The sequence below is a fragment of the Dipodomys merriami genome, unplaced genomic scaffold, assembly GCF_024711535.1.
Source record: "Dipodomys merriami isolate MVZ:Mamm:240054 unplaced genomic scaffold, mDipMer1.0.p SCAF_2, whole genome shotgun sequence".
NCBI classification, from domain to species: domain Eukaryota; kingdom Metazoa; phylum Chordata; class Mammalia; order Rodentia; family Heteromyidae; genus Dipodomys; species Dipodomys merriami.
The window spans coordinates 18,376,446-18,404,330 of NW_027203381.1; the positions used below are offsets into that span (position 1 = coordinate 18,376,446).

Consider the following 27,885-nt stretch of genomic DNA (forward strand, 5'->3'; position numbering starts at 1 on the left):
TACTGATGCCACCAAATCTCAGTTTTCAGTCTTTTGATTAACATTTGGGGAGGTCATACTTAAGGACTCTGGCTCTGAGATCTCAAAGAGATTCTCCTATTTTACTCAGTTATCTTTTTTTTGGGGGGTGGGTCTGGTTCTGGGGCTTGAACCCTGGGCCTGGGTGCTGTCCCCAACCTTCTTTGCTCAAAGCTAGAGCTCTACCATTTGAGCCATAGCCTCATTTCTTATTCAAGTGTCTTTATCACTTTCCTCTTTCCCTCCTTTCTCTGTGGTGCAAACAGATGAGCCCAGCCGTCTTCATGCATCAAGCTGAGTTCCCACCACCATCAACTAAATAAGACTTCTCCTCTTCAGCTTTGTGGTGCCGCCTTTGGTTTAGACCAAATTTCCACACATTCATACTTTTGCTCTTGATTTCTACATCACATTCTGTTCACCTAGTTGTTTGGCTATATGCCAGTAGCAGATAGTTTTCACTATCATGTCTTGGTAGCATAGCTTTTTTTGTTTTTAAGTTTACATTCTTTATGCATAAGAGATAACATTTGTTTGTTTGTTTTTGTTGGTTGTGGGGCCTGAACTCTGGGCCTGGGTGCTGTCCCTAAGCTCTTCAGCTCAAGACTAGAGCCCTACAACTTGAGCCACAGCCCCACTTCTGGCTTTTTCCATTTATGTGGTGCTAAGGAATTGAACCCAGGGCCTCATGCACACAAGGCAAGCATTCTACCACTGAGGCAACTTCCCAGTCCCGAGATAACATATCTTAACACCAGTTAAAGATCTTTTCTATTTTTCTCAGCTTTTTCCAAGTTAAATCTGTGGTTGTGGACAACATCCTTCTAAATTGTGGACTATACCTTTAGAACAAAAATTTCAATTCTTGAGCTGGGTGCCGGTGGCTCACGCCTGTAATCCTAGCTACTCAGGAGGCTGAGATCTGAGGATCTCGGTTCAAAGCCAGCCCAGGGCAAGAAAGTCCATGAAACTCTTATCTCCAATAAACCACCAGAAAACTGGAAGTGGGCACTGTAGCTCAAGTGGTAGAGTGCTAGCTTGAGCTGAAATGCTGAGGGACAGCGCCCAGGCCCAGAGTTTAACAAGGACCCACCAAAAAAAAAATCTTCAGATCACCCTGAGTGGCTCAGTGAAAAAATCAAGACTTGGACTCTGCTTGGCCCTATTAAATCTCTCAATACAATGGAGAAAAGTCATTATTATTGGGTCCCATACAACCAAACCTAAATGCTTGTTAGTGTCATCTGACATCCAGCCACCCTCCTTGTTATTCCAAACATCCACCATCAGGCCTTCTTGCAGCAATTCAAACAACTTTGGAACTGGAGTATATCTTAGTGGTAGGGTACTTGCCTAGCATGTGCAGGATTTGGGTTCAATCCCTAGAACCACCAAAAAGCAAATAAGTGGCTTTTCTTGTTCATTAGCCAAAGGAGTCATTGTCCACTTCCAGCTACCAAGGAAAAAATACCTTACATTAAAGCAACTTTTTGTCAAATCGAAGATTTAGGCATTCTTCCAAATTTTAAGAAGTGAGTTGCCAGACAGTTAAGAATTTTGTAGATTTATTTTATGATTACACTTTTTTTCTATCTTGAAAGTTGTTAAAGTGAAAACTAATCATATATTTGCATACATCTTTACACATTATATACACTTGAGAAATAAATAGTATTCTGAGTAGCATTAAAAAAGCATCGTTATATACAAATAAGGTTTCAAGCCAAATGGATAAATTCTTGACCCTCTGAGGATTCAGTTCTCAATGCTTCCATTACAAAAAATGGAAGTCAACAGTAAACAGGGTGATGGCCAGTAAAGTAAGCTTCACTTTGGCTAGAAAGCAATGGTAGAAGCACACAGATGGACCAACAGCATACTCAACTAGTTATATAATCAGACGTTTGGCATTACAAAAATAGTGATACAACTTTGGCACAATACAGATGCAAATAATGTCCCTTCAAAACCTAAGTACAAAAAAAATGCTCTATCACCCACACCTGATTATCATACTTCCTCCTATACATCTCACTCATAAAAATACCCAACCCCTTGGCACAGATATTTCCTGGTTATATATTAACTAAAGGATTTAGGATTCTATGGATGGCTCTGAAAATAAACCTTTACTTATCACACCTGGGGTATATTTGTAGGAAATGATAGTAGGCATCTTGATGGAGTTTCCAGAACTTTGCCTCCAGGAAATCTGGGTTCTCAGCTCGGCCCCTCCATCTACCTGGTGGCATATGGATGAATCTCACCAGACCTTGATTTTGCACAGTAAAGACAATAACAACTGCCCTAGTCACTTCATGCTAGTTAGATGGCACACGCACAGACTGCCTTAAAAGTGTAAAAGGATATCTCTGCTATCATGCTGATTAATTCCAACCAAGATCTAGAACTGGCTGAGCACCAGTGGCTCACGCTTGTAATACTAGCTCCTCAGGAGGCTGAGTTCTGAGATACACAGTTGGAAGTCAGCCCAGGCAAGAAAGTCTGTGAGACTCATCTCCATCCAGCCACTGAAAAAGTTAGAAGTGGCTCAAGTGAGTGGTGAGTGCCAGCCTTGAGCAAAAAGAAAAAAGAAAAACATCTCAGGGACAGCACATAGAGTTCAAGTCCTAGTACTCCCTCCACCACCACCAACAACAACAAAAAATCTAGAATTGGAGGTTTTTCCAAGAAGTTAAGGCACTGTTAGGAAAGCAGGATATTTCCAGGAAGAAAGAACACTGTGTGGGATCTCAGAGCCAGCTCTGTGGACAGACAGACATTAACTTCTGCAGAAATGAGTAGAGAACACATCTTCCAACTCCCCGAACAAAAAGACTGCTTCAAAGCAATCAGCCACCACTGGGGCCAGCATATTGCTCTTTGAGGAAATGACCACTGTTAACCACGGAGAAATAGGCTGGAACCTCCTAAAGCCTCGGGGCCATCAATTCTTACATCCTGTGGCCCTCTCCCATGCCCTTCTGACTTCCTCTCACGGGTGTACTCATGGATCACTGAACTGGATGGAACTCTAGGAACCTCAACCCCATCGGGTTCCAAATCAGAGGCTGATAGAGATGTCTGCTCCCACAAGCTAATTAGTTTAAGTACTCCAAAGGAAAACAACGGGAAAAGAGAAGAGCCGGCGCTGTGAGCTTAGAGGACAAGCTGGGGCAGAGGAAATGCCTAAGACATAGCCAGTGTCCATCCACGTATCCCACCGAACTCCTACAGCAGGGCCTCCCTCCAAGTGGCCAGGCCCTGGCAGCCCACCACACGCAGCCACTCCCCAGCCTGAGCCCGCTGCTAGGAAAGGCACGAAGGGGCCCGGGCATCTCGGTGCTTACACACGAATCCGAATGCGGCTCTGGAGGTTTGGAGTTAGAACGATCTAGAGTTGGGAACTGGAGCTTCCGCAGTGACAGGCCCCTCCTGAGAGAATTCACAGTCATGTTCATCGTAGGGGACAGAGGAAAGGGGGTCTGGCAAGCACGAGCCTCCCGGGCTTCCAGGTGAAGGCGAGGGCGCTCTGTCCCCGGTGGGTCTCAGCAGTAACATTCCTCCTTGTGCTTGGACAGCGGGGTTGGGCGCATGCGCTGTGCGGCAGGACTGTCTGGCCCCTCAGGCTAGCATCATAGTGGGACTGCAAGGAACCGTGAGAATATTGGTTAGCTTTCCACCAGCACACAGGCGAGCCTGTATCAAGGCCAAGCTTTCTGGCACACCTGTGGGGCTAGTTTACTCTCTCTCTTTTCAGAAGCAATGGAAAGGTCCTCGAAGAAGCTTCTTTCTCCTCCCTGCCCAACAAGCCACAGGTCCACTCTTGAGACATAGCCCACCGACAGCCTTCTTTCTCTAGGCTCCAAGTTGTGCACAATCCAGCATGTGCATTCATGTTTTGTGGAATATACACATAAGAACACACACAGACACACAGAAACACAAGCACACACACACAAGTGGAGGACTATTCAAGTGTCTTTTTGTGTTATTCTAGAAACATACAAAACTGTCCTGTGGCAAGAGGTAGAGTCAAAAGACCTGGATTCCAGTCTCCACTGCAGGCAGAGGTCACAGAACCTCTCAGCACCTCAGTCTCCTCGTCTGTGAGCAGGCAGTGAGGTCAGGAGGGCAAATGCTAACAGCCAAGCTTATGTCTAGGATGCCACGGCTTCTTTATTGTTTAGACTGGCTATGTCCAAAAAGGGAGGAGGTTGAGGTCCAAGGGTCATGGTTCAAAGGCAGCTTGGGTAAAAAACTCAGGAAGACTCTTTTATCTCCAATTAACCAGCAAAAAGCCAGAAGTGGAGTTGTGGCTCAAGGGGTAGAATGCCAGCCTTGAGCAAAAAGCCAAGTGAGAGCACAAGGCCTTGAATTCAAGCTTCAGTACTGGCACCAAAATTTTTTTTTAATTTAAAAAGAAGGAATGTGAGTCACACCATATAGTTCTCCGCTGTTAGGAAGTTCAGGAGCAGAAAAGAATAAAATATTGGCCAAGCACCAGTGGCTCATGCCTGTAATCATAACTACTCAGGAGACAGATCTGAGGATTGTAGTTTGAAGACAGGCAGGGCAGGAAGTCTGTGAGACTCTTGTCTCCAATTAATCACAGAAAAATCCAGAAGCAGAGCTATTGCTCAAGTTGGTAGAGTGCTAGCCTTGAGCAGAAGAGCTCAGAGATAGAGTCCCGAGTACTGGCATAAGTAAATAAATAAATAAATACAAAATATTGTATCCTGTATCACAGAATAACAGTCCTTCCTGGGTGTGATCAGTCTCCTTGCCTATTTGGAGGACTTTCATATGAGCTCACATGAGACTGAGTCTCTTAATGAGATGGGAAGATTTGGACCATGTAAGTCCTGTGATCACTGAGCATAAGGTCTATTGAGGCTCCTAAACAGGAGACAGAGCAGCTGGGGGTGCAGCTCAGCCCTCAGGGTTGTCAGACAGTTAATCACAGGGGCCCCTAAGCCTGAGCACAGCTGCTTGATAATTGGTACCCAGACCAAGATGAAATCAAAACCAGACCATTCATCTGAGCAAGTAGAACCTTCATGCTCAGATGAGCAGGCTTCTGAATAAACTGATCTGCTTCAAATCCTCACTCTGCCATCACGATCTGGGAATCTTGGGATAGTGACTTCATCTCCCTGAGCCTCAGTTTCTTTACTTGTATCTAAGGACAACAGTGCCCATCTCCTAAGGTCGGTGGTAAAATTAAATGATGACATCATCACTGGAGACAGAATGGGCACCCATGGATGTGCAGGATCACCTTGCAGTACCCAGTGAAGACAAGGGCTTAGGGGGAGACAGAGGGAGAAGGCCTCCCTCCTCCTTAGCAGACATTTAGGCTCAGAGGGCACATGGCAAGTTCCCATGGAGGAGTCCATTACCGCCCTCCGTGATGTGGGCCTTCCTCCTCTGAAATTATGGGCTTTCCACGTGGAATAGTGAGACACTAAAGCCTTCAGTCTCAGTCAGCTCCAGCTCCGCCCATGAGCATTCTGCTTCCCAGAAGGGAGAATCAGACCTACTGACATCTGTCCACTCATACTTTGACCTTGACCCCACTCCTTAGTACAACCTGGTGTCCAGAAGGAAGCTAGGAAGGCTGGACCCTCCCAAAGCCCTGGGAGCCACAGTGGAGATATCAGTCTAAGATGAAGGACATGGATGCCAACCCAAGAGATTTAGTGACTGAAAAGATCTCATTCCTGCAAGCCTATGTGCAGTGAGCATCTAGAGAATGTGGCAGGGGTATCATTATCAGGTACTGTAGGCCTAATGCCTGTAATCCCAGCTACTAGAAGGCAAAGATGGGGAGGAATGCAGCTCATTGCCAGCCCAAGAAAAAGATAGTGAATCACCATCTCAACAAAAAAGTCAGGGATGGTGGTACATGGCTAGTATTCCAGTTATGTAGGTAAGAGGATCACAGTCAAAGACCAGGCCTAGGCAAAACCACTAGACCCTACCTGAAACATAATGAAATAGAAGAAGATCTAGAGACATGACTTAAGTGATAGAATGCCTGCCTAGCAAGTTTGAGCCTCTTAGTTCAAACCCCAGTACTACAAAGATAACATAAAAGCAAAGGACAAAAACAAAACAACAACAAACACCAAAGAGCAGAGGGGACATTCATGCCCTCCATCACCCCATATTTTCTTTTCTTTTTTTTTTTCCTTTTTTTTTTTTCTTGCCTGGTTCTGGAGCTTGAACTCTAGGCCTGGGAGCTGTCTCTTAAGTTTCTTTTGCTCAAGGCAAGTGTTCAACCACTTGAGCCATAGTGCCACATCTGGCTTTTTTGAGTGGTTTATTGGAGATCTTCAGATCTCAGCCTCCTGAGTAGCTAGGATTACAGGTGTGAGCCACTGATGCCTGGCCCCATATTTTCACTTAAGCATTTGTCCGCCTCCTCCCAGCAGAAGGTCAGCTCCATGAAGAAGGGCCCTTCTATCTGTTTTGTTTCTGCTACCTCCCAAGTCCACCCCCAGCACATGCTAGGTGATCGGCAAAGGTTGTAAGTAGACACAGAGAAAGCCTGGGTACCTGGTTTCATTTTTCATTCGCCAGCCATCTCGACACTTGTGAAACCAGAGCTCTTGGCCAGGGGAGATGCTGGTGTTCTCAAGGTCTTCTGCACAAAACGTCAATCTAAGAAGAAAGAGAAAACACTGATATAGTCCAGACTGTAGGGAGTACCAGGTAGTGCCTTCGGGATTCCACCAATGCCAGAGACCTCAGCCTGTTCCTCTCTACAGGACTCCCAACAGCCCCTCTATAACAGCCTTAGCCTTAATCACACCTCGCCTGCTGTCTCCTCTCACCACCACAAGGTCGCTTGCCTCTTTTTGTATGAGTGTATGCTGGTACTGGGACTTGAACTCAGGGCCTCACTCTCTTGCTTGACTTTTTCACTCCTGGATTGCACTCTACTACCTGAACCACACTTCCACTTCAAGATTTTTTTGTCAGTCATGAGGCTTGAACTTTAGGCCTGGGCACTATCCCTCAGCTCTTCAGCTCAAGGAGAGCATACTACCACTTGAGCCCCAGTGCCACTTCTGGTTTTCTGGTGGTTTATTGGAGATAAGAATCTCATGAGCCGGCACCGGTTGCTCACACCTGTAATCTTAGCTATTCAGAAGGCTGAGATCTGAGGATCACGGTTCAAAGCCAGCCTGGGCAGGAAAGTCCATGAGACTCTTATCTCCAATTAACCACAAGAAAACCAGAAATAACACTGTGGCTCAAGTTGTAGAGCATTCACCTTAGGCAGAAGAGCTCAGGGACAATGCCCAGGCCCAAAGTTCAAACCCCATGACTGACAAAAAAGAGTCTCATACTTTCCTGCACGGGCTGGCTTTGAACTGCAATCCTCAGATCTCAGCCTTCTGAGTAGCTAGGATTATTCTCACCTGCCACTTCAAGATTTTTGGTGGTTAATTGGAGATAAAAGTCTCATGGACTTTTCTATGCAGCATAGCCTTGAACCCCAATCCTAAGATTTCGGCCTCCTGAGAAGCCAGGATTATAGGCATGAGCCACCAGTGCCTGACATGACTGCCTGCCTCTTAAAGTCATGGCATCTTGAAAACTGTCTTGTCTTCCTACCCACTGCCCATGACCCTAAGCTTTCCTGCACCTCCCAATTTACTACAGATGCATATCCTCATATAAACACTGGTTTTTGCTATTACCATTATTCTTATGCCATGAAGTTAAAAATGAGCATCTTATTTTACTATAACCCCATGCCTCTTGAAACTGCTTATGGTGCGAGATCTGTGGTTGACTTCTCCACTAGACTGCAAGCGACTTGAACAAAGGAATTCAAGGAGCCTCTAGGATCATGCTGTATACATAGCCATTGTCAAGAGCAAATGGAATTGGGCTGCAAATCACAATCAAAGGCTTAGTAAAAGGACACCTAAGGCTAGGTACCAGTGGCTCATGCCCTGTAATCCTAAGTACTCAGGAGGCTGAGATCTGAGGGTTGAGATTCAAAGCTAGCCCAGGCATAAGCTGTACTTCACAAGAGCTCTGAACAAAAAAGAAAGGAAGAAAGGAAGGAAGGGAGGAAGGAAGGAAGGAAGAGATGCACAATTAAGAAGATCACAGGATTAGGGCTACCATCTCTGAGACCCTCCAGTTCACTGGGGTTAAGACCAGAGGAGAGAATGCAAGGCTCCAGTTCACTCCCTCTGCTCCCAAGCCAGCCACAGATGATGGATAGAAACAAGACATGGGAAGAATTGTAATGGAGCAAGCATTAGAGGAGGGACAAAGAAGGTGGAAGCAGCTGCCTCCACACCCCGCCCCCAGCCCCAAGGCTGGCATTGGCCACTCTACAGTGGAGGGTAGGACTTGGATAAGAAAACCTCTCTGGACAAAGGTCTCCCAGGCTCCACTGCCTCTGAGCCTTCCCGGGCCCCTATTGAGACAGAGGCTGCTCTGAGAGGCAGTACTGTATGAAGGGCTGACATAGAAAGGTCTGGATCTTTCATGCTAAGCTTGAGGTTCAAAGAAATGGGGAAGCTGCCAGCTGACTTGGCACAGAGAGCTCCTTGTCATTTGAAGATGGGACCCCAGCCCACATTCCATATTGATACAGCCTCTGAAGGACACACACACACACACACACACACACACACACACACACAGTAATAAGATGCTAAGCTAAGTGGGTCCTCTCCAAGATCCCATCTGTGGGACAGGATCCTCCGGTTTGCCTCATAAGAAACTGATCAACCAGGCAGCATGCCTGAAAAAGCCCTGTCCAGGGCTGGGTAGAGTGCTTGCCTAGCAAACAGGAGGCTCTGAGTTCAAATCCTAGTACCACCAAAAACAAAATTTTAAAAAAAATCCCTAAAGCCTGGTCTAGAAGAACTGCCCTTCCTCCCCTGCCCTCCCACACACACACCCCACAATAGATCAAGGGCTGAATTTCAGTTCCTACCCCACTCTCTTACCCCACTCAGCCAAGGGCCAGAAACCTTGATTAGAAAGCCAAATTTCCACATTGCAGAGTTGCTTGAGACTTGCTTCCATGCTCTGAATACAAACATTGTAGGTACGCACGGGGCAAAAGAAAGATGTGGCAGAGACACAATGTGTAGGTGGATAGGTGGTCAGAGGGGTAGGAGGACTTACTTCTGCTGGGTTTCCCCAGACTTGACCCGAATGCGCCGGATGTGCAGCTCCCTGGAGGGGTTGCTGGGTTGAGAAAGGTAGCTGCGAAGCTCCTTCCACAGACTGTACCAGGACTGAGCTGTCCCCTCCCAGGTGAGCTTAATCTTCAAGAGATCACCCAAGTCCTCTTCAGTGTAGACCAGGAAGGTGTTGGTGGCGTTCAGGTTGATCTGATCCACGCTACAAAAGTGAGACAGAAATTCTTTCCACACTTTGCCACACTGTGTGGGGCGACATGGGGGAAGATCCCCCCTCACAACCGGAAAGAGGCATCAGGTCCCACCCACAAGACCAAGGACAGAGCTCAGTTGTGCTCCCACAGTTCCTGATGTCCTCTCAAACCATTCCTGAGCATTTCAGCATTTGGAGTTCCCAGGGAGACAGGACCAAGAAGGAGCGTAAGTGAGAAACTGAGAAGTCACATCCCACACACCTGTGCTGTCCCTCTCTCCCACAGACATGTCTCCTGCCCAAGTCCTAGCCCTTTCCCATTTTGATTCTCCTGCCTCAGCCTCCCAAGTGCTTGGATTACAGGCATGTGCCACCAGACCTGGCTCTATGGTATTTCTTCACAATCCCAACGTTAATTGGCAGGATGCCTGTCCCTGGTGGGAATCGGGACACTCGGCCACATGCCCCTCCTGTATTGCATTAGTAGAGAAGCTCCAAGGATGACGTTCATGAAGTTCCAGGTTTCCTAAAGCCTCGGGTGTCAGGAGTTGCCTGAACTGAAACAGCAGTTTCTGTATAGCTGATCCATTTATTTCCCATGCTGCTGATTCACCTCAGGAGCCTCCCTCCCAGAAACCTTCTGAGTCAAGGGCTTGAAGGAAAATGCACAGAGAAAGAGAGGCCTCAGAGGCCAGCAAGAACCACCCAGTTCTTCCCTCTGGGCAAGCTGACTACACTCTGCCCTTGCTCCAATGAGCCTTTGTGCCTTCTCTTGTCAGACCAGCTTGGTCTCTGTCCTGAACCAAAGTTGCAGAGACATCACAGGACTTACATTTCCAATGGTAGAGTCTGGGAGTCCGCATTAGTGCCATACAGGGTGACATAGAAGGTGGGCTCCAGTTCTCCCCTGTTCTTGTAACTGAAGATGTGGATTTTCATCTGATAATGGTAAACTGCAGACATGGCAGAACAAAGACATTTGTGAGTTTCACAGGCCTTCTCAGGGTCTATCATGAGTCATCTAGCATACTGAGTTTTAGAAACTGATAACCTTTTGGTACAGTTCAACCTCCAGCCTCCTTCTGTTCTCATTTTATCCAAGAGCATAAAACATCATGAAAGCATCAAATGAACTTTGGCATAAAAAGAGGTTTCGGGAAATTAGTTCAGGTTCTTTCTAGCTGTGTGATCCTGGATTAAAGAGCACCAAATCAATGTCTCTGAGTCTCAACTTCCTCTTGCACAAAATCCATAAAGCACAATGGTTTTGCCAGGCACTGATGGCTCATAATTGTAATCTTAGCTATTCAGGAAGGTGAGATCTAAAGAACGCCATGCAAAGTTAGCCTGTGCAGGAAAGACTGTGAGACTCTTATTTACAATTAACAAGTCAAAGCTGGAAGTGGAGTTGTAGCTTAAGTGGTAGAGTGCCAACTTTGAGGGGAAAGAGCTAAAGGAGATTTGTCTGGCTAAGTTCAAGCCCCAGTACTGACACAAAAACAAGAAAACGTGGTTTTATAAAATGTTATAAAAATGTAAGCTATTGATCTTCCATTCATTCTGCTTCACATTTTGTTGAAATCAAAGGAGAAAGCAACTTTGAAATAGTGTTGGAGAGTTCAACTAAGATAAAATTTAAGCTAGTGATTCTATAATTGTGGGGTCATAAACGGTTCCTCACCATTATACAACGTGATCTGATCTACAATACTTGGTATAATTGAGCTGTTCAGTAGCAAGGTACTAAGAAAGAGGAGAAAGACAAAGGGGCACCCTGTGGCTGGAAGATTACCTCTGAAAGGCATGCCTGCACGGGTTTTGAGGTACATTTTGCTGTTCCTCTTGTTTCTCATTTTTTTAACATTGTAGCCAATGCTATTACAACGATTCTTCCGGCAGCTGAGACAGATCCCCTTTTTGAAACGGTTGGAGTCCGTGCACTGGAAGGCAAAGCTTGGCTTGTCCTGATTCACCAGGGAGTCAACAAAGAGATGTACAGCTCGCTCATGCTCACATTTCACCCCCTCTGTGATTGCTGGAGAAGGGGAAGGGAAACAAAACATGCAGAACAAGCCTCCTCTGGATGATTACAATGTTCAATCAACAATTACTAGACACCTCATCAGTGAAAGCTGTGCTTAGTGAAGCTGTTAATAAGGTGTCTGTGATATGCTAGGCTCTTGTGAAGGGAAGGAATTTATGAACATTCCAGCCAGTAGCTGTTTTCTCTCTTAATTAGAAGACATCATTAATACACAGAGAGAAAGAAAGAACAAGAGGGGCTGGGAAGGTGGCTCAGTGGTAGAGCGCTTGCCTTGAATGCATGAGGCTCTGGGTTCAATTCCTCAGCACCACTTAAGCAAAAAGAAAAAAGCCAGAAGTGGCGCTGTGGCTCAAGTAGTAGAGCGTTAGCCTTGAGCTGAAGAGCTGAAGGACAGCGCCTAGGCCCAGAATTCAGGCCCCACAACCGGACCCCCCACCCCAAAAAAAAGAACAAGAGAGTTCCTGTAAGGGCTAAACAGAAGGATGTAGATATGTGTGTGGTACAGTCACCAAGTCCTAACAGATCTATATGGTTAGAAAGTGCAGAAAATGCAACAAATGCTACCCTTCATCTCATCCAGGCTCAGCAAATTATGGATATGATGGCTCCATACTTTTGTAAATGAAGTTTTACTGGAACATAACCATCCATATTTCATATTTGTTGGTTTATGTATTCTCTATGGTTGCTTTCATGCTATCACAGCAGAGTGGAGCTGAAAAAAAGTCCTATAAGCCTACAATATTTACTGAGTAACCCTTTAAGAAAATACCAGCATCATTTATTCCAATCCCTTCAATTACAGACTATAACCCAAAGGCCCTTAGAGATGAGACAATTTGTTCAGGGTCATGGAGATACTTGGTTGTCAAGAAGATAATTGGAACCAGGTGCTGCTGACTCACACCTATAAACCTAGTGAATCAGGAGGCTGAGATCTGAAGATTCCAGTTCAAAAGCCAGCCCAGGTAAATCCAAGAGACTCTGATCTCCAGCAAAAAAACAGAACTGAGGTATGGTTCAAGTGATAGAGCATCAAAAGCCAAGTGAGAGGATGAGGTCCTGAGTTCAAGCCCCAGCACAAGCACAAAGGGAAGAGAGACAGATGGACGGAGGAAAGAAGGAAGGTAGGAAGGAAGGAAGGAAGGAAGGAAGGAAGGAAGGAAGGAAGGAAGGAAGGAAGAGAGGAAGGAAGAGAGGAAGGAAGAGAGGAAAGGAAAGGAAAAATAAGAGTATAACTTGGATTTCTTTTGACCCAGAGTATGTGATTGTTTTTGAAGTCAGAGGCTAAAGCCAATAGTCTAAGTAACTCCCAGGATCTGAAGAAAAATATGGCAAAGGCCCCCACACTCCTCCTTACTAGTACCAGCAATCTTACTGGCACCTTGCATGTCATCATCCTACAATGAGGGGCAGAAGTAATCAGGCCCCCAAGCCTTAGGGCTACTTGGATATTCATCACACTTGGAAAAGGGAAACCTTAATACCAAGTGACAAAGTGGGACATACAAAGGGCAGAATGTCAGCATGGGGACTGGAGCTGAGACTTGGGAAATGCTGCCAGCACCCAGGGGAGTGTGAGAATGGGAAATCTCCATGGAAGTTGCCCACTGACCTGCCCAGCAGTCTTAACAGCAAACTGACCTCAGCCCAAATCTGCTGAGAATAGGCTTAGGCATTCAGAGGATGAATAGCTATAGCAAAAGCCTCTTAGTTTTGCCTCTTTAAAATGTTACCAAAGGAAGTGGCACTGTGGCTCAAAGTGATAGAGCACTAGTCTTGAGCAGAAGAGCCCAGGGACAGCGCCTAGGCCACGAGTTCAAGCCCCACAATCAGCAAAATAAATAAATAAAATGTTACCAAAAATTTAAATTTCATGTGTCTATATTACAGAATATTATGCAGCCCATAAAAAAGGGTCAGGTTAGTAAGACTACCTCATCTGGTATTTAAGAATGTCCCTAATGCTGGGTGCCAGTGGCTCACACCTGTAATCCTAGCTACTCAGGAGGCTGAGATCTGAGGATTGTGGTTCAAAGCCAGCTCAGGCAAGAAAGTCCATGAGATTCTTATCTTCAATTAACCACCAAAAACCAGAAGTAGCACTGTAGCTCAAGTGGTAGAGTGCTTGCCTTGAGGTGAAGAGCTCAGGGACAGCGCCAGGCCCAGAGTTCAAAAAACCCCATGACCAAAAATAAATAAAAAATAAAAATAAAAAAAAATGTCCATAATATGTCATGACTGAGCAAGAACGTTGTGGAATAATGTGATTTCGGAATATATATATATATATCATTAGACACACGGAAATTTGCAAAGAGAAAAGACAATGAATACACACAAATATTCATGCTGGCTGCTTTGAAGAGTGAAAGTCTTTTGCTTGAAAGACTTTTGCTTGATTTTTTTTGCAGTAAAGACATATGTATTGTTTTTGTCATGAAAAGATATTAATAACAACTGTGAATCCAGAGTATGAGATTTCTTGTTTTTTTTTTCGTTTGTTTGTTTTTTGGGTTCAGTCGTGGGGCCTGAACTCTGGGCCTGGGTGCTGTCCCTCAGCTCTTCAGCTCAAGGCTAGCACTCTACCACTTGAGCCACAGCACCACTTCCGGCTTTTTTCTTTTTGTTTATGTGGTGCTGAGGAATCGAACCCAGGGCCTCAGGCATGCAAGGCAAGCGCTCTACCACTGAGCCATCTTCCCAGCCCCGAGAGTATGGTATCTGTTAACAGCCATCTAGGATAATGAAGAACCTTAAATGAAGTGTTGGGGCCAGGAGGCAAGGAGGTTAAGAACAGTGACTGGAATGCAATTGGAGGGACTGACAGCTGTGGCTGATTTAGGGGGAGATGGTATAGAGGGAATCAAGCGCAGAACAATACATAAGAAACTCACTTCCATATGCAATTGATCCCAAGACATCATTCAATCCGCAGCCCGGCTGGAAGTCACCCCCATTGGGGTAGATGTCAATGTGGCCTACCGGCATCTGAATCCCGATGCTCACACCGAAGGAACGTGTGTAAGTGTGCAGGACATCCACAAAGTCCGCATCATCAGGGGAGAGCCTCTTGTTGATGTCAGCCCCTTCAAACAAGGGTCCGGCAGGATCCAGACCTGCAGCAGGAGAGGCCAAAACAGACGCTGTGAGATGTGCTGAGCCAATGCTTCTTGACTGAAGAGTCAAACCCAAGGGTGCAGAATAAGGACGCCCTCCAGGTCCAGCACCATGAATTCAGACATGGAAGAAAATACAGAGCCCAATTCCATGCGCAGCTGACCCAAGACATCCTGGTGGGCATAAATGCACCTGTCATAGCACTGACACTTCCTTCAGAAGCCTCTCCATGTCCTGAGGGAAGCCCTGTAAACTAGCCACAGGTTCACACTCCTACCAGCTCTGAGCAGCCCACAAGCAGCCAAAACTTGAGCTGCCTGGACGTAAGCCAGTCAGCCCATTTGGCCGTCACTTCTAGCCTTCCACAGCACTCATTTCCAACAACACTTTCACCAAACAACTAAGCTGGAAAGAATTCAGCCTCCCAAGCTGGCCAATTTGTATTTGAACTTACTCTTCCCTTTCCTTTATCTATGAATCTGGCCCAGCGTTGAGATGGAGAAAGAGAAAAGTATCTTCAAGATCACCAATAAAGAAAGAATCTAAAGCCAGACCTCTAGAATTCCTCTATTTCACAGAGGAAAGAAACCTTTCTTTTTCCTCCAAATGTTTTAGGCTGAGCCAGCAAGCAACACTGAATAGGGTGCAGGTCCTCACACTCAAAACTACATCAATAGCACTGGGGAGCTTGTTAAAATTCCGGATTCCTCCATGTAGCTCAATATAAAGAACACCTGGAAGGACACAGGAGCAAAGAGTATGTAGAAGCATCCAGAAGAGAGGTGGGAAAAGGGGCTAGGCATCTAATCACGGCAATGAGTGAGCCTGTGTGTGTCTCTTAATTCTGAGCCACATAAATGGAAAACTATTCCAAACAACTTGCAATAAAATGCAGATTCCCAAGCACCTGACCTCTCAGAGATTTCACTGGAGGCATCTGGCATGGAACCCAGAAATACAGATTGGTTTTCCAGGTGGTCCACGGACCAGAGAGTGAAAAACTTCCCTGTGCAACAGGATCATCTATGAAATAACCTGAAAGCCTTAATTTATACAGTTCATGAGAGGTACTAAGAGCTTAAGTATGTGGATATTACTTACTATTCTCAAGCCCAGGTGATTATGAGAGCCAGAAAGGCTCTTGGCCATACAGACACACAGAGAAGAACTGGGGGAAGTTAATAAATGAGAAGTAAATAAAGGTCTGTATTTAGCCTAGAATAGTGGAGTGGAATGGTTAGCCACTGGGCCTGATCCCCAACCCCAGGAGACATTTGGTGAAATCTGACCCCACTCCCCGCAATCCAGCAGGCACAGCAAAGCAGCACTGGTCTCTATGTGTCCAAGCCCACCAGGTTGAGAACCCCTGGTCTATGCCAAACACAGTGACTCAGACTCTAACCTCAGCACTCATAGTGAGACCCTGTCTCAAAAAGAGAAACAGAAAGAAAGCAAGAATCCCCCATCTAGAAGCATCAAGACCAGGAGGGGATGTGGCCAAGAACCAAGTTCTGAAGGGAGGAGATAGGAAGCAGAGATGTGTCCTCCCTCCCCAGCACAAGAGCCAGGGAGCACACTGGGAAGTGCAGAGGTCCACTGGAGGAGAAACAAAAGACAGAGCTACTGTCAACAGTGACCAGTCTGTAGCATCCACAACTTGCGAGACTGGCCAAAGATGAAAACTGTTTCCAGAAGCTTAGATAACTGTATGCATAACCAAGGCAGGAATGGAGTTCAGACTGCTTTGGGGGCTCACCTCTCATCCAAAACCCCCCAAAAAGATGGAACAAAAATGTACCCACCCAGAGGGCACCTTTCCGAAGGGACATGGACCAAAGTAGTGACACAAGCAGCCTCTCCCTGCCTCTCACCATGTGCACTGAAGAGAAAAAGAAAGAAGGAAAAGGACATTCTGCTTTGCAACCAAAACAAGAGAAAGGCTCTTTGCTTGATGTGAACAAAGGTCCCCACCAGACAGGCAGCGCCATGGAAACCAAGCTGTGCTGGAGGAATGTGGGCAGCTGGGGTCTCACAGTCGGGCACCTACCCAGGCTGAGCCTCTTCTGACAGTCTCTGCACACATCCATGGCCCACAGATACAAGGCAGAAAGTGGCACGATCTACTTCTACTCTACTCTACTCTGTATGTGTTTGTGTGTGTGTGTGTGTGTGTGTGTGTGTGTGTGTGGCAGAGCTTGAACCCAGGGCCAGGGTGCTGTCCCTTAGCTTCTTTGCTTAAGGTTAGTGCTCTACCACTTGAGCCACAGCTCCATTTTCAACTTTTCCTGGTTAGGGGCTGGGAAGGTGGCTCAGTGGTAGAGCGCTTGCCTTACATGCCTGAGGCCCTGGGTTCGATTCCTCAGCACCACATAAGAAAAAAGAAAAAAGCCAGAAGTGGCACTATGGCTCAAGTGGTAGAGCGCTAGCCTTGAGCTGAAGAGCTGAGGGACAGCGCCCAGGCCCAGAGTTCAGGCCCCACAACTGGACCCAAAAAAACAAAAAACAAAACCAACTTTTCCTGGTTAATTGAGATGAGAGTCTGTCTCACAGACTTTCCTATCTGGTCTGGCTGGCTATGAACTGCAATCTTCAGATCTCAGCCTCTTGAGTAGCTATGATTACAGGTGTACCACAGGTACCCCATTTCTACTCTACTTTTTTCCCTGCACTTCTAAGAGACAAGCAGCATAGCTTAGTGTTAAGCGAAGCCTCTGGAATCTGCTTTTCTAGGATACAAAATACTGGGCCTATTTTTAAATCATTGAATCTTCCTTTTTCCTGTCTGTTAAAGGCTCTGCTATGTGATTTAAAGATAGCATGAAGTACCTCTTCACTTACCTGTCAAATAAGTGTGGTGCTTAAGGTTTTTGACAATGAGGAGGCATCTAACCCAGATGCTGCACACAGGGAATACTTAATTGATATTTCTTGTGGGGCACTAGTGGCTCATACCTATAACCCTACCTCCTCAGGAAGCTGAGATCTGAAGACCATGTTCAAAGCCAGCCCAGGTAGTCTTCAAGAGTCTTCTCTCAGAAAGCTATAAGTGGAGATGTGGCTCAAATGGTAGAGCATTGGCCTTGAGCAAAAAAAGCTAAGGGACAGAGCCAAGCTCTGAGTGTAAGCTTAGGACTGGAATACACACATACACACAAATCATATTTCCTAAATGAATTAATCTGCTTGCTTTTAAATTTATGATTAAGTGGACACAGGTTCTTTGGAAATGCATAATTTCTTTGTTAGTCTATTAGAAGTCACAGACCTTTAGATGGAACAGAAGACAGTAAAACTCCTGCCAAGTCCAGTCCATGATCTCTGACCCCAGGAAAATTGAGATTCGAGTATGCTCTTGCAGGTTACTGGTGGCCACAGCTCAGAAGTATCACTGGCCTGAGAACCATGAGAAACCTACAACATCCAGCCTCTTACCAGTCAAGACAGCCAGGTTCACAAGTCTGAAAGAAGTCTAACAATGGAAGGTAACAGAGAGGAGGCAGCCTCCTCCATCAAACAGACACAGTAAGCCAAATACCTCTTGAAGTACTGCTGGACACAGGACAGAGTTGAGCCCCCACATACACAGAGAGTCAGGAGGAAGGGATGGCTCCTGATAGGCATTTTGCCAGCTCCTCAGCTACCCACAGGCAAGAAGCCTTCACCTCAGCAGCTGACCCCAAATAAGCATGGAGAAAGAACTAGAAAGTGCCCCACCCCCAGCTTATTTCAGATTTAGAGACAGAGCAAGGCAAAGTCTGCAGTTTGTCCTTGTTGTCAAAGACACTCTGGGCTTTGACCTTGGTAGGGACTGCTTGAGTGCCAAGTCTGTACCAGACTAGCCTAGCTTTGGAGCATCCAACCTCTCATTCAGGTGCTCAGACAGCTGGACAGAATGGCTTTGGGTGAAACTACTTTGCACCAGCAGTGGGTGGGTTAATGAGCAGTGAGGGATGACCATATAATCACAGTCCACTTTATATATCTCAGGCCTTGCCATCTTGGTAATAAAAGCCAAGGCTCCAAGCTTTCACTAATGGAATGTACAAGCATATGTCTCTGTGTGTGAACATATTAGACTTAAGCCCAGAGACCACAATGAAGAGGACCAATAAAACCTCACTTAAAAAAAAAATTTAAAAACCCTACCCTACTAGCTTATTGCCAAAACCTGAAATTCTACTTTTATTAAACCACTCTAAGAATTCCTCTAAGCCGGGCACTGGTGGCTCACACCTGTAATCCTAGCTATTCAGGAGGCTGAGATCGGAGGACCACATTCAAAGCCAGCCCAGGCAGGAAAGTCTATGAGACTCTTATCTCCAATTAACCACCAGAAAACCAGAAGTGGTGCTGTGGCTCAGGTGGTAGAGGTTTGCCTTAAGCTGAAGAGTGCCAAGGCCCAAAGTTCAAGCCCCATGACTGGAGAAAAAAAAAGAATTCCTTTGTACTTGTCTTGCTTTAAAATAAAAACATCAAAGAAAAGGAAACTGGCAAAATCTTTTCTTCCTGGTTTAAATGTACCTCCAAAGGTACCAGTCCATTTGTAACCCAGTATAAGTGGCTTATGGCTATAATCCTAGCTACTCAGGAGGCTGAGAACTAAGAATGACAGTTTGAAGTCAGCCCAGGCAGGAAAGTCCATGAGATTCTTAGCTCCAATAAATCCATCAAAAGGCCAAAAGTGGAACTCTGGCTCAAGTGGTAGAGCCCAGCTTTGAGTGAAAAAAATTAAAAGATAGCACCCAAGTCCTGAATTACAAGCCCCAAGACCAGTGCACACACATGCACACATGCATGCATGCTCGCACGCACATGCATACACACACACAGTTCATTTGTAGAAAATTATTCCTCAAATTCACCTATCAATTCATATGCTTTATTAGGGAACTAGAGCCCCAAGCTGACATGCTTGTTCTGCGATCCTAAGGCCCTCCATCATGCTCTCATGCAGTAAGAAGAAGTTACAGAAACTTCTGCTCTTTATAAATTACCCAGTCTGGGCTGGGAAGGTGGCTCAGTGGTAGAGCGCTTGCCTTGCATGCCTGAGGCCCTGGGTTCGATTCCTCAGCACCACATAAGCAAAAAGAAAAAAAGCTGGAAGTGGCGCTGTGGCTCAAGTGGTAGAGCGCTAGCCTTGAGCTGAAGAGCTGAGGGACAGCGCCCAGGCCCAGAGTTCAAGCCCCATGGCCGACAAAAGAAAAATAAATAAAAAAATAAAAATAAAAATACTACCTTAACATCAGAGAGAGGCTACTGGTAGATGAATAGAACCAGAGATAGAATTTATCATTACTTCCTTTTGTCTCAGTCCCCGGAGCCTTGTGGATGGAGTAGGAACACCCCCTCTGTAATGAATACCCAGAAGCCTGGGGGACCAGGGCTCTACTTCAGTTTTTGTTCTTCACTTCTTAGCTATATGCCTTGAGCAAGGACTTCACTTCTGAATATTCCCTCAACTGTTGGACTAGACCAGTGGCTTCCAAACTGTACTTTCTGGTGCTCTGAGACCCCAAAAGTCTACTAGGAAAGAAAGAGGCCCAAATGGCAAAATTAACTTGAACAAGATTAATAAAGACAGCTTCCACAAAAATATCTTTATCTATTGGTCTTACAGATGAGGAGCCCACACAAGTTAAATTGGTAAAATGCTCGAGATCAAACGTTCCCCAGATTCCTTCCAAAACCAGCCCTCTACAAGTCACTCAAGTGGCTTCATTTAGATGCAACAATTCAGAAGACCCAGGCTGGAGAGTAGTAGAAGGAGTTGGGGGATATGGTTGCTGATGTTGATGGAAAACAGAGCTTACCTGTGATCCTGCCCACAGTTCCTTTCACAAAGTTGCCAGCATACCCAGCCACATGTGCCCCAAGGCTATAGCCAATCAAGTGAACATTCCCAAGTGAAAAGCCATTCTTTTCCTGAAAGAAGTCACCAAAGCATGTGAGTATAAGAACGTGGTCTTGAGCCCAGGGCCAGCAACCATTCAACAAGTCCTCCTATGGAGGAGGAATCACAGGAATCATGGGTATGCCTATTCTTCAGGGCATGGCTAGCCATGCCACATGGGTCATGGGCCATGATCACAGCAGGGAGGTCAAGAGTAGCAGGTGGCACTTCAAATGCCAAGGGGGTGGGGTTGAGGACGTGATTGCAGGGCTGCATGCTTGACTGTTCCCTCATGTTGTCTGTGTGTTTTCTATTCTTTCTGACAGTATCTATGAGGCAGAGCAAGAGCAGAAGTGGGGAGGACAAATATATCATACCTATTGGTATGATTCACCTCTACGCTGCCCCCAGGAGCTGCTGACCTCCCCACCACAAGCCCACCTGGGCCCCAGACTTAGAGTTTTATCCCCTTCTAGGTACTCAGTAGTGGGGGCTTTGATCCCCTAGCTCAGAACCAAACTTTGCAATAACTTGGGCAGAGAAAAGACACCTGCTCTAGAATCCTAACTAGATTTCTGGATTCATTGGTTCCCATGGGTGAAAGGAAGGTCAGGCTAGAATAGCCTTGACTCTCAGATAACCTTGCCAATGTGCTTTGGCCCCTCCCATCCCAGTTAACTCATCTGATCTCAGGCAAATCACTGACTTATAAAAGGCAAACACACTACTTCAAGCTCTGTTTTGCACATTTACTATTTTGAACAAAGTAATAGGCCACATTAGTTTGGTTCAACCTCTTTCCTACCTTCAGCACAGACACTCTTCAGAGAGACAAAAACAGACTTTGTAGCTAGTTAAAATTCTAAGCCTTTCCTGGACCCTGGCTATTCCCAACCAGCCAAAGGGAGTCAGCTTCTAAGATCAGCAAGTAACTACCCATGAGGCAAATTTTACTTAGAGCAAATTAGCAGGAAAGATCCAAAGATCTATCAATGATTTTAAAGCCCTCTAAAAGTCTCAGCATTCAAATATTTCATGCAATGCCTAATTTGGAAAAAAAATTTAATGCCAAAGATTTTGATCCATCTGGTAGATCACGTGTGGTAATATTTCCTAAGAATGTTTGAGTTTGAAATCCTGCTTATGACAAAGGAGACTGTATGGAATTACCATCATTCTATTCAAAACATAATATATATGCCTATGATATGCATATATAATACTATATATACACATATATATTATGTATACAATGTATTATTACTTTATGTGTTTTACATATATATATGACATAGGTATTATTTTATACAAGAGAGAAAAAGAATAAAAGAGAGGGATATTCTGCTTATGAGAGGAGATGACTCTCTCCTGCTCACTTACCTGCAACCAGTCAAGCAACTTTGCCACACTGTGTCCCACTGCTTTGGTGTTATTGACTGCATCTATGTACAGCTGGTGAGCCAGGGGCAACCAGTCAACCACCACTATGTTGGCATCTTTCTCTCTTGTCTGCAAAGCTGATACAAGTTTGTAGAGCCAGTTTTCAAGCATGCCACTCATCTGCAAAGGAGGAATCTTTATTATATTATTCTGAGCTTCAGGAACTCTATTTTACACAGAATTCAGTCTCATGACCTTCTTCCCTCTGATTTTAGAACCTTTATACCCATGATCAAAACAATCCAGAGGCTAATTTGCTACCTCTTCCATTGATTGATGGATTGATTGAGTGTGTGTGTGTGTGTGTGTGTGTGTGTGTGTGTGTGTGTGTGTGTGTGTGTGTGTGTGTGTGTGTGTTTGAAGATTGGAGTCTCACAGACTTTCCTACCCAGGCTGGCTTCAGATCTCAGCCTCCTGAGTAGCTAGGATTATGAGTGTGAGTCTCTGGCACCCAGTTACCATTGCTTTCTACATCCCTAGTTTTCCCCACTGAAGATTTCATAGTTGACATCCTTTGCTGTTGTCCCCTGTTTGAAGCATAACTATTGGTGGGGATGCTAGTTAATCTTAGTTCTTGTCAGAGTCAAATAAGTGGCTTGGTCCATCCTTCAAAGGCAGCCAGGGAGGGTTGCCTTGGAGAACTGGCTCCTCCCTTAGAGATGCAAGGAGATGCTGTCGCCTAGGCAAACACAGAGTTAACAAATGGCTCCTTCCCACAACCCATCTCTGCCATCTCTGTTGACCCCAGAGTAGAGAAAATCCATCCCTAGAATCCCAAATTAGAACTCAGAACACATTTTCCCACAGAAACAAAGTTACAAATGGTGACTAGAGCCAGTTGTAAACCTATCCACAAGTACATTATCAAATAAATGGATTTTCTGTGCCTAGCCTGGGAACTCAAACACTATTTACAAATCTTGCTTTCTATGGGAAAGTGCTGTTCCAAGTTCCAAACACATTACAAAAGAACTTTCTGGAATGCACCCCATTTGTAAGTTGCAGGCTGCAAGTATTTTGCATTTTGACAGGAGGGTCTTATGAAAGTTCAAATGCATGATTCCAACTGCAGGACAGATGGACAGTCCCTTGATCATGCCTTCAATCACATTACCCTTCCCTAGCTCCAACTCTGACCCTAACTGTTGGTGATAGACCTAAAAACCCAGAAAGAATGTAACAGCTATGACTTTTCTCCACATTAAGAGGGAGAATGTACCCACCCAGGCAGAGATCTGCTCACTTCATACTGCCATTTTCCTTCAGACTATGAATGAATGAATCCCTCTCTGGCCAAGAGTTTCTGAGGCTAAGCGTGAAAACTTTTTGTTGTTGAAGTTTGTCATGGGCCTTTCAATGGGAATTGCTCAGCTAGGTCAGATAAAGAGCCCCAGTGCCTTTAAACGAAGCCATCTCTATGCACACAGGAGGGCATCATGCCAACAGCAGTCAACCATCCTGGCCAGCTGGCCCCTCATAAACTCTCTCTATGCCAGTCAAGTTGTTTCAGTTCAGCTCAGCGCCGAAGGCAGGATGGCCCCCTCCGGGCAGTGGTTGACCAATGTAATTAAGTGTAATTAGAGGGTCCTTCAGAACCAGGGGAGCTGGGCTGCTGCCCTCAGGAGAGCCACTTTCTGAAAGCCTGTTGTATGCCAGCACTAAATGCCACCCTGCTGGAGTCCAGCTTGCTCCCTCCACCAAGTGCCCATTACATTCTTCACAGCTGTCGGAAACACAAGCAGCCCACAAGGAAAGCAGGGGAAAGTATTTGGAATCTGGAAGCACCCGTATTCTTTTTAATTGACCAAAACAAAAGGAAGCAAATCTTGTATAAAGCCGCAGAGCTCCCTTCCCGGGCTCACCGTCCATCCATGAATGACAAAAAAGGTTTTGGCTGTGGTGTTGAAGCCACAGTCTTCTAAAAGCTGATCGTGGCCAGCAGAGAAGTAACATCCTTCATGCTCTGGGTCCTTAGAGGTGTGGAGGTTAAACTTCACAGAGGGTTTGGTTGAAATCAGAACCTCCTTGGGTCTCTGGAGCTCATCTGGGGAGGAAGAACAGAGCATGGAAGCTTCTGGTGGCTTGATACTAAGCAAGCTGTGGTCTAGTTCTAGCTCAGTTTAGTTCATGAGAAAGTTGGGTTTGGATTTTTATACCTGCTGAATGTCCCTCATCACTTTCCAGGATAATCATAATGATATTAGAAGTTGCAAATCTCATCTATATGCACTGAGTAGTAATTAGCCATTTGATTAATTAATTACTGTGGCTTGGAAACAAAAAGCTATCTCTATTACTTCACTCTATTCTTCCCTACCAAACTAATTTGGTTTTTTTTTCCTTCTCCCACATGCCTATTTTACATTTTACTTGGTTCTTTTCCTGAAATCATTAGGACTACTTGAGATTCAGAATTAAAAATATTCCTTTTTCTTTTTCTTTTTTTTTTTTTTTTTTTTTTTGGTGCTGTTACTGGGACTTGAACTCAAGGTCTGAGCACTGTCCCTTAGCTTTTTCACTCAAGTCTGATGTTCTACCACTTGAGCCACAGTTTCACTTCTAGCTTTTTGATGGTTAACCAAAAAGTATCTTCTAACCAAGATCCTTAGATCTCAACCTCTCAAGTAACAAGGATTACAGACATGAACCACTAGTACCCAGTAAGAAAGTTCCATACTTTAAAAAGGCATTATGGACCATATATTATGTTATATAATACTCCTGGGGGTCTGATATACCCCCATGAACCATGAACTTTGCTATTTCTGTAGAGTAATATAGGACCCCTCACGCTCAAGAGCAAAAGTGAAGATTACAAACTACCTCCTGCTGGCCCAGGCCAGGTTGTGCTGCCAAATGAGTTCGGATCAAGTAAGGTCAGGTCTGGCTGCCAAGTAAGTTCCCAACAAATTTTCTAACTTCATGATATTAGGGGTTTTGCAATGGCAAGCAAGAGGCTGCTGATCTGTTGTGCAGAGCTTTCCTTCATATCCCATCTCAATTCCAACACTTCTTGTAAGGACCTCATGCATGTTCAAGGCCCTCTGCAGAGCCTACAGGTACCAGGCATCCTCTCAGTTTGTTACACAAATGATGGACACTATGGAGAAACTCCTCAGAGGAGCAAGGCCACCCCTCCAGCTCATGGTTATATACAGTACTGCTTAGGACACAGCCCCACTCCCCAAGTGCAGCCCATGCATGGATGGTCATGTACACTAGGTAGGCACCATCATCATTGCTTTATTTCTGCCATGTTGGTAAACATCATTTCATAATGTGTTAGGGAGATAAAGACACACTTTTGTCATCCAGCAGTGGAGATACCATCCAGAAGTTTAATTTATCATATAGTTAAGAAACAAAAGGAAGCTGGGCATGATGGCTCGTGCCTGTAATCCGGAGACCTAAGGATCACAGTTCAGAACCAGCCTGGGGGCGGCAGGGGGGGAGGGAGGAGGGAGAATGTGAGACTCATATCTCCAATTAACTAGCAAAAAAAAAAAAAAAGCCAGAAGCAGAGCTGTGGTTCAAATGGTAGAACACTAGCCCTGAGTGTAAAAGCTAAGAGACTGCTAAGCACCTGGATCCTGAGTTCAAGCCCCAGTACTGGCACAAGAGAAAAAAAAGGAAGGCAAAGGAAGGAAGGAAGGAAGGAAGGAAGGAAGGAAGGAAGGAAGGAAGGAAGGAAGGAAGGAAGAAAGGGAGGGGAAGACAGAAAGAGAAAGAAAGAAAGAAAGAAAGAAAGAAAGAAAGAAAGAAAGAAAGAAAGAAAGAAAATATAAAGGGGAAAGGAAGGAAGGAAGGAATGGAGGGAGGGAGGGAGGATCAGGATCACAGAAGAGAAATTACAGTTATGAAGAGGGAAGTGGTATCAGGGATCATGGGGACAGTGGGGGGGAATAAATGAACCAAATGTAATAAGGACAAAGTTCCAGAAAATGCAGCTAGATACATAAGAACAGAATTTAGGTAACTGTCATGAAAATATTGAACAGAGAACCCAACTGGCAAAAATTTGAATAAGTAGTGTAATTGAGCTTCTCCAACCTATATCCAGACAGCCACTCACACAGAGCAGATGGGGAAGCTGAGGAGGCAAGAGGTCTGCTGGATAAACCTATCTCCATGCATAGAAGGTTCACCTTGCCATCTGGCCTGATCTCACCCACAGTTCTCCAGCTTCATGTCTGCCATTCTGGGCCACAGTCACTTCAGCCTCTAAGATTTTATGATTATTGTACCCATATTCGTCTATGGTTCATTCTCTTCCCTTTCCCCTCCCCCACACCCTTGGCTTCTTGCTCAAGGGTCAGGTTCTCAGTAAGGCTTTCTTTAATCATAAATTAAAATGTACTGACTTGCCCATCACCCCTGTTTTCTTTTTCTTTTCCTCCATAATCCCGAGTACTATAGTTAGTCAGTTAGCTAGTTAGTTAGTTAGTTAGCTAGCTAGTTATTTAGTTAATTTAGCCTGTCTCCCCACCATTGACATGCAAGCTCCAGGAGGGCAGGGAATGCCCTACTCCTGGAAGAGTGGCTAGCACTAAGCAGAAACACAAGGAATGCTTCAGGAATGAATGAAATGGCCCCAGCTACTCAGAAGCACTGAGCAGGGAAGCTGGAAGGAACTTTAGCGTGTTTCAAGTCATACTTCCAGTGAGCACAGGAGTTGGAAACGTGTTAAGTAAAGCCTTCCCAACCATTCAAATGAGCACTCCCCCCTTACACAGCAACAATGGCACTTGCCCAACTTCTGAAGATAAGCAAATGAGATGTTGGGACCACATTCAGAGGCTCCTTGTCTTCACTGCTCACAGTTCTGTGACCCTACCCTCACTCCACCAGCGCAAACTGCCATCAAGAGATCACCACCCAGAACCAAAGAGAAAGAAAAGCTAGAAGCTAGGAGGAGGAAGACAAGAGTGGAAGAGGAGAAAATGTTGAGAAGGAAGAGGCTGAAATCAGAGGCGGGCTAACCTTGTCGGGCAGCTTCTCACCCCGAGTTACCTAGGCTCTTCAAGCACTCCTCAAACTAAGGCCAGGCTACCCTGACACCTTAACTTTTGAAACACACCAACATTACAAGGAGGCAGGAGAGAAGATTCAGAGCAGATTTAAGACAAGACAAGGTTTAATTGTGGTTGCTGGCAAGCAGCTCTGCAGGCTGGACAGCGCCGATTAAGGGAACCACGTAAAGGGAGCCCGCGGGGGGGGGGTTGTCACACCCTGACCACCTGTGGTCTCCGGGGTGACCATCTAGGTAATACACCACTAAGCAGCCTCAGAGAGTTAGGAGGAGAACGTGGATAGCGCAATGCCCAAGGAAGAAGGATTCCGTAGAAACAGGAATGGTTGGCAGAACAGGGGAGCCCGGCCCAGAAAAGAACTGCGGGGGGGGGGGGGGAGAAAGTATAAGTAATCAATAATTAATAACAATGAACGCACTGCACGTTACCTTCCAGTGGTCCCTCAGGACCCACGGGTGTGGGGCTTCCCGCCGCAAAGCAACAATAGACGTTCCAGAAGAAGAACAGAAGAATGGAGTTTCTCATCCTTCCCTGCCACGCCCCCTCCTCAGAAAGGAGAATTAAAAACAAGAAGTGCCACCCGGACCCCACCACCCCCCGCGCCGGGAAGCCCAGAAGTGGGCACCAGGTAGTGGGCTGGACGAGAAGATGGTACTGCGGAGCGGGCTGCGCGGGCCGCGGCGCGCCGGGAGCAGAAGGCCGAGGGACTTGTTGCAGACCCAGACCTGGCCTCACCCGGAGATGCGGGGCAGCCGGGCTGGCCGCTGTCACTCCGCGGACTCCTGGAGAGGTAGTTTTTTTAAAACCATCGGAGTCATCTGACCCATCGCCAGATGGTTATTTGCATAATTTATTCCCCTCCCTGGACTCTGATTGGTCACACCTTCGCTGACGCCGGAACCGAGGCTTCCCAAAGTTTGAATGAAAGCGCCCCGCGCGCACACCCGCGTGGGCACCCGCACGCGCAG

General features: G+C 45.8%; 1 protein-coding gene across 1 annotated transcript; it reads right to left on the reverse strand.

The window, feature by feature from the left end:
* Positions 1-27,670, reverse strand: Lipg (lipase G, endothelial type). The gene is made up of 10 exons (XM_070029171.1): positions 27,346-27,670; positions 23,750-23,931; positions 21,828-22,007; positions 20,368-20,479; positions 14,335-14,556; positions 11,186-11,428; positions 10,226-10,346; positions 9,184-9,402; positions 6,580-6,684; positions 1-3,664 (listed from the first exon to the last, which is right to left on the reverse strand). Exons 1-10 carry the CDS (start codon positions 27,440-27,442, stop codon positions 3,643-3,645), a joined length of 1,503 nt encoding a protein of 500 aa, XP_069885272.1. The 5' UTR covers positions 27,443-27,670; the 3' UTR covers positions 1-3,642.
* Positions 27,671-27,885: the final 215 nt, after the last annotated feature.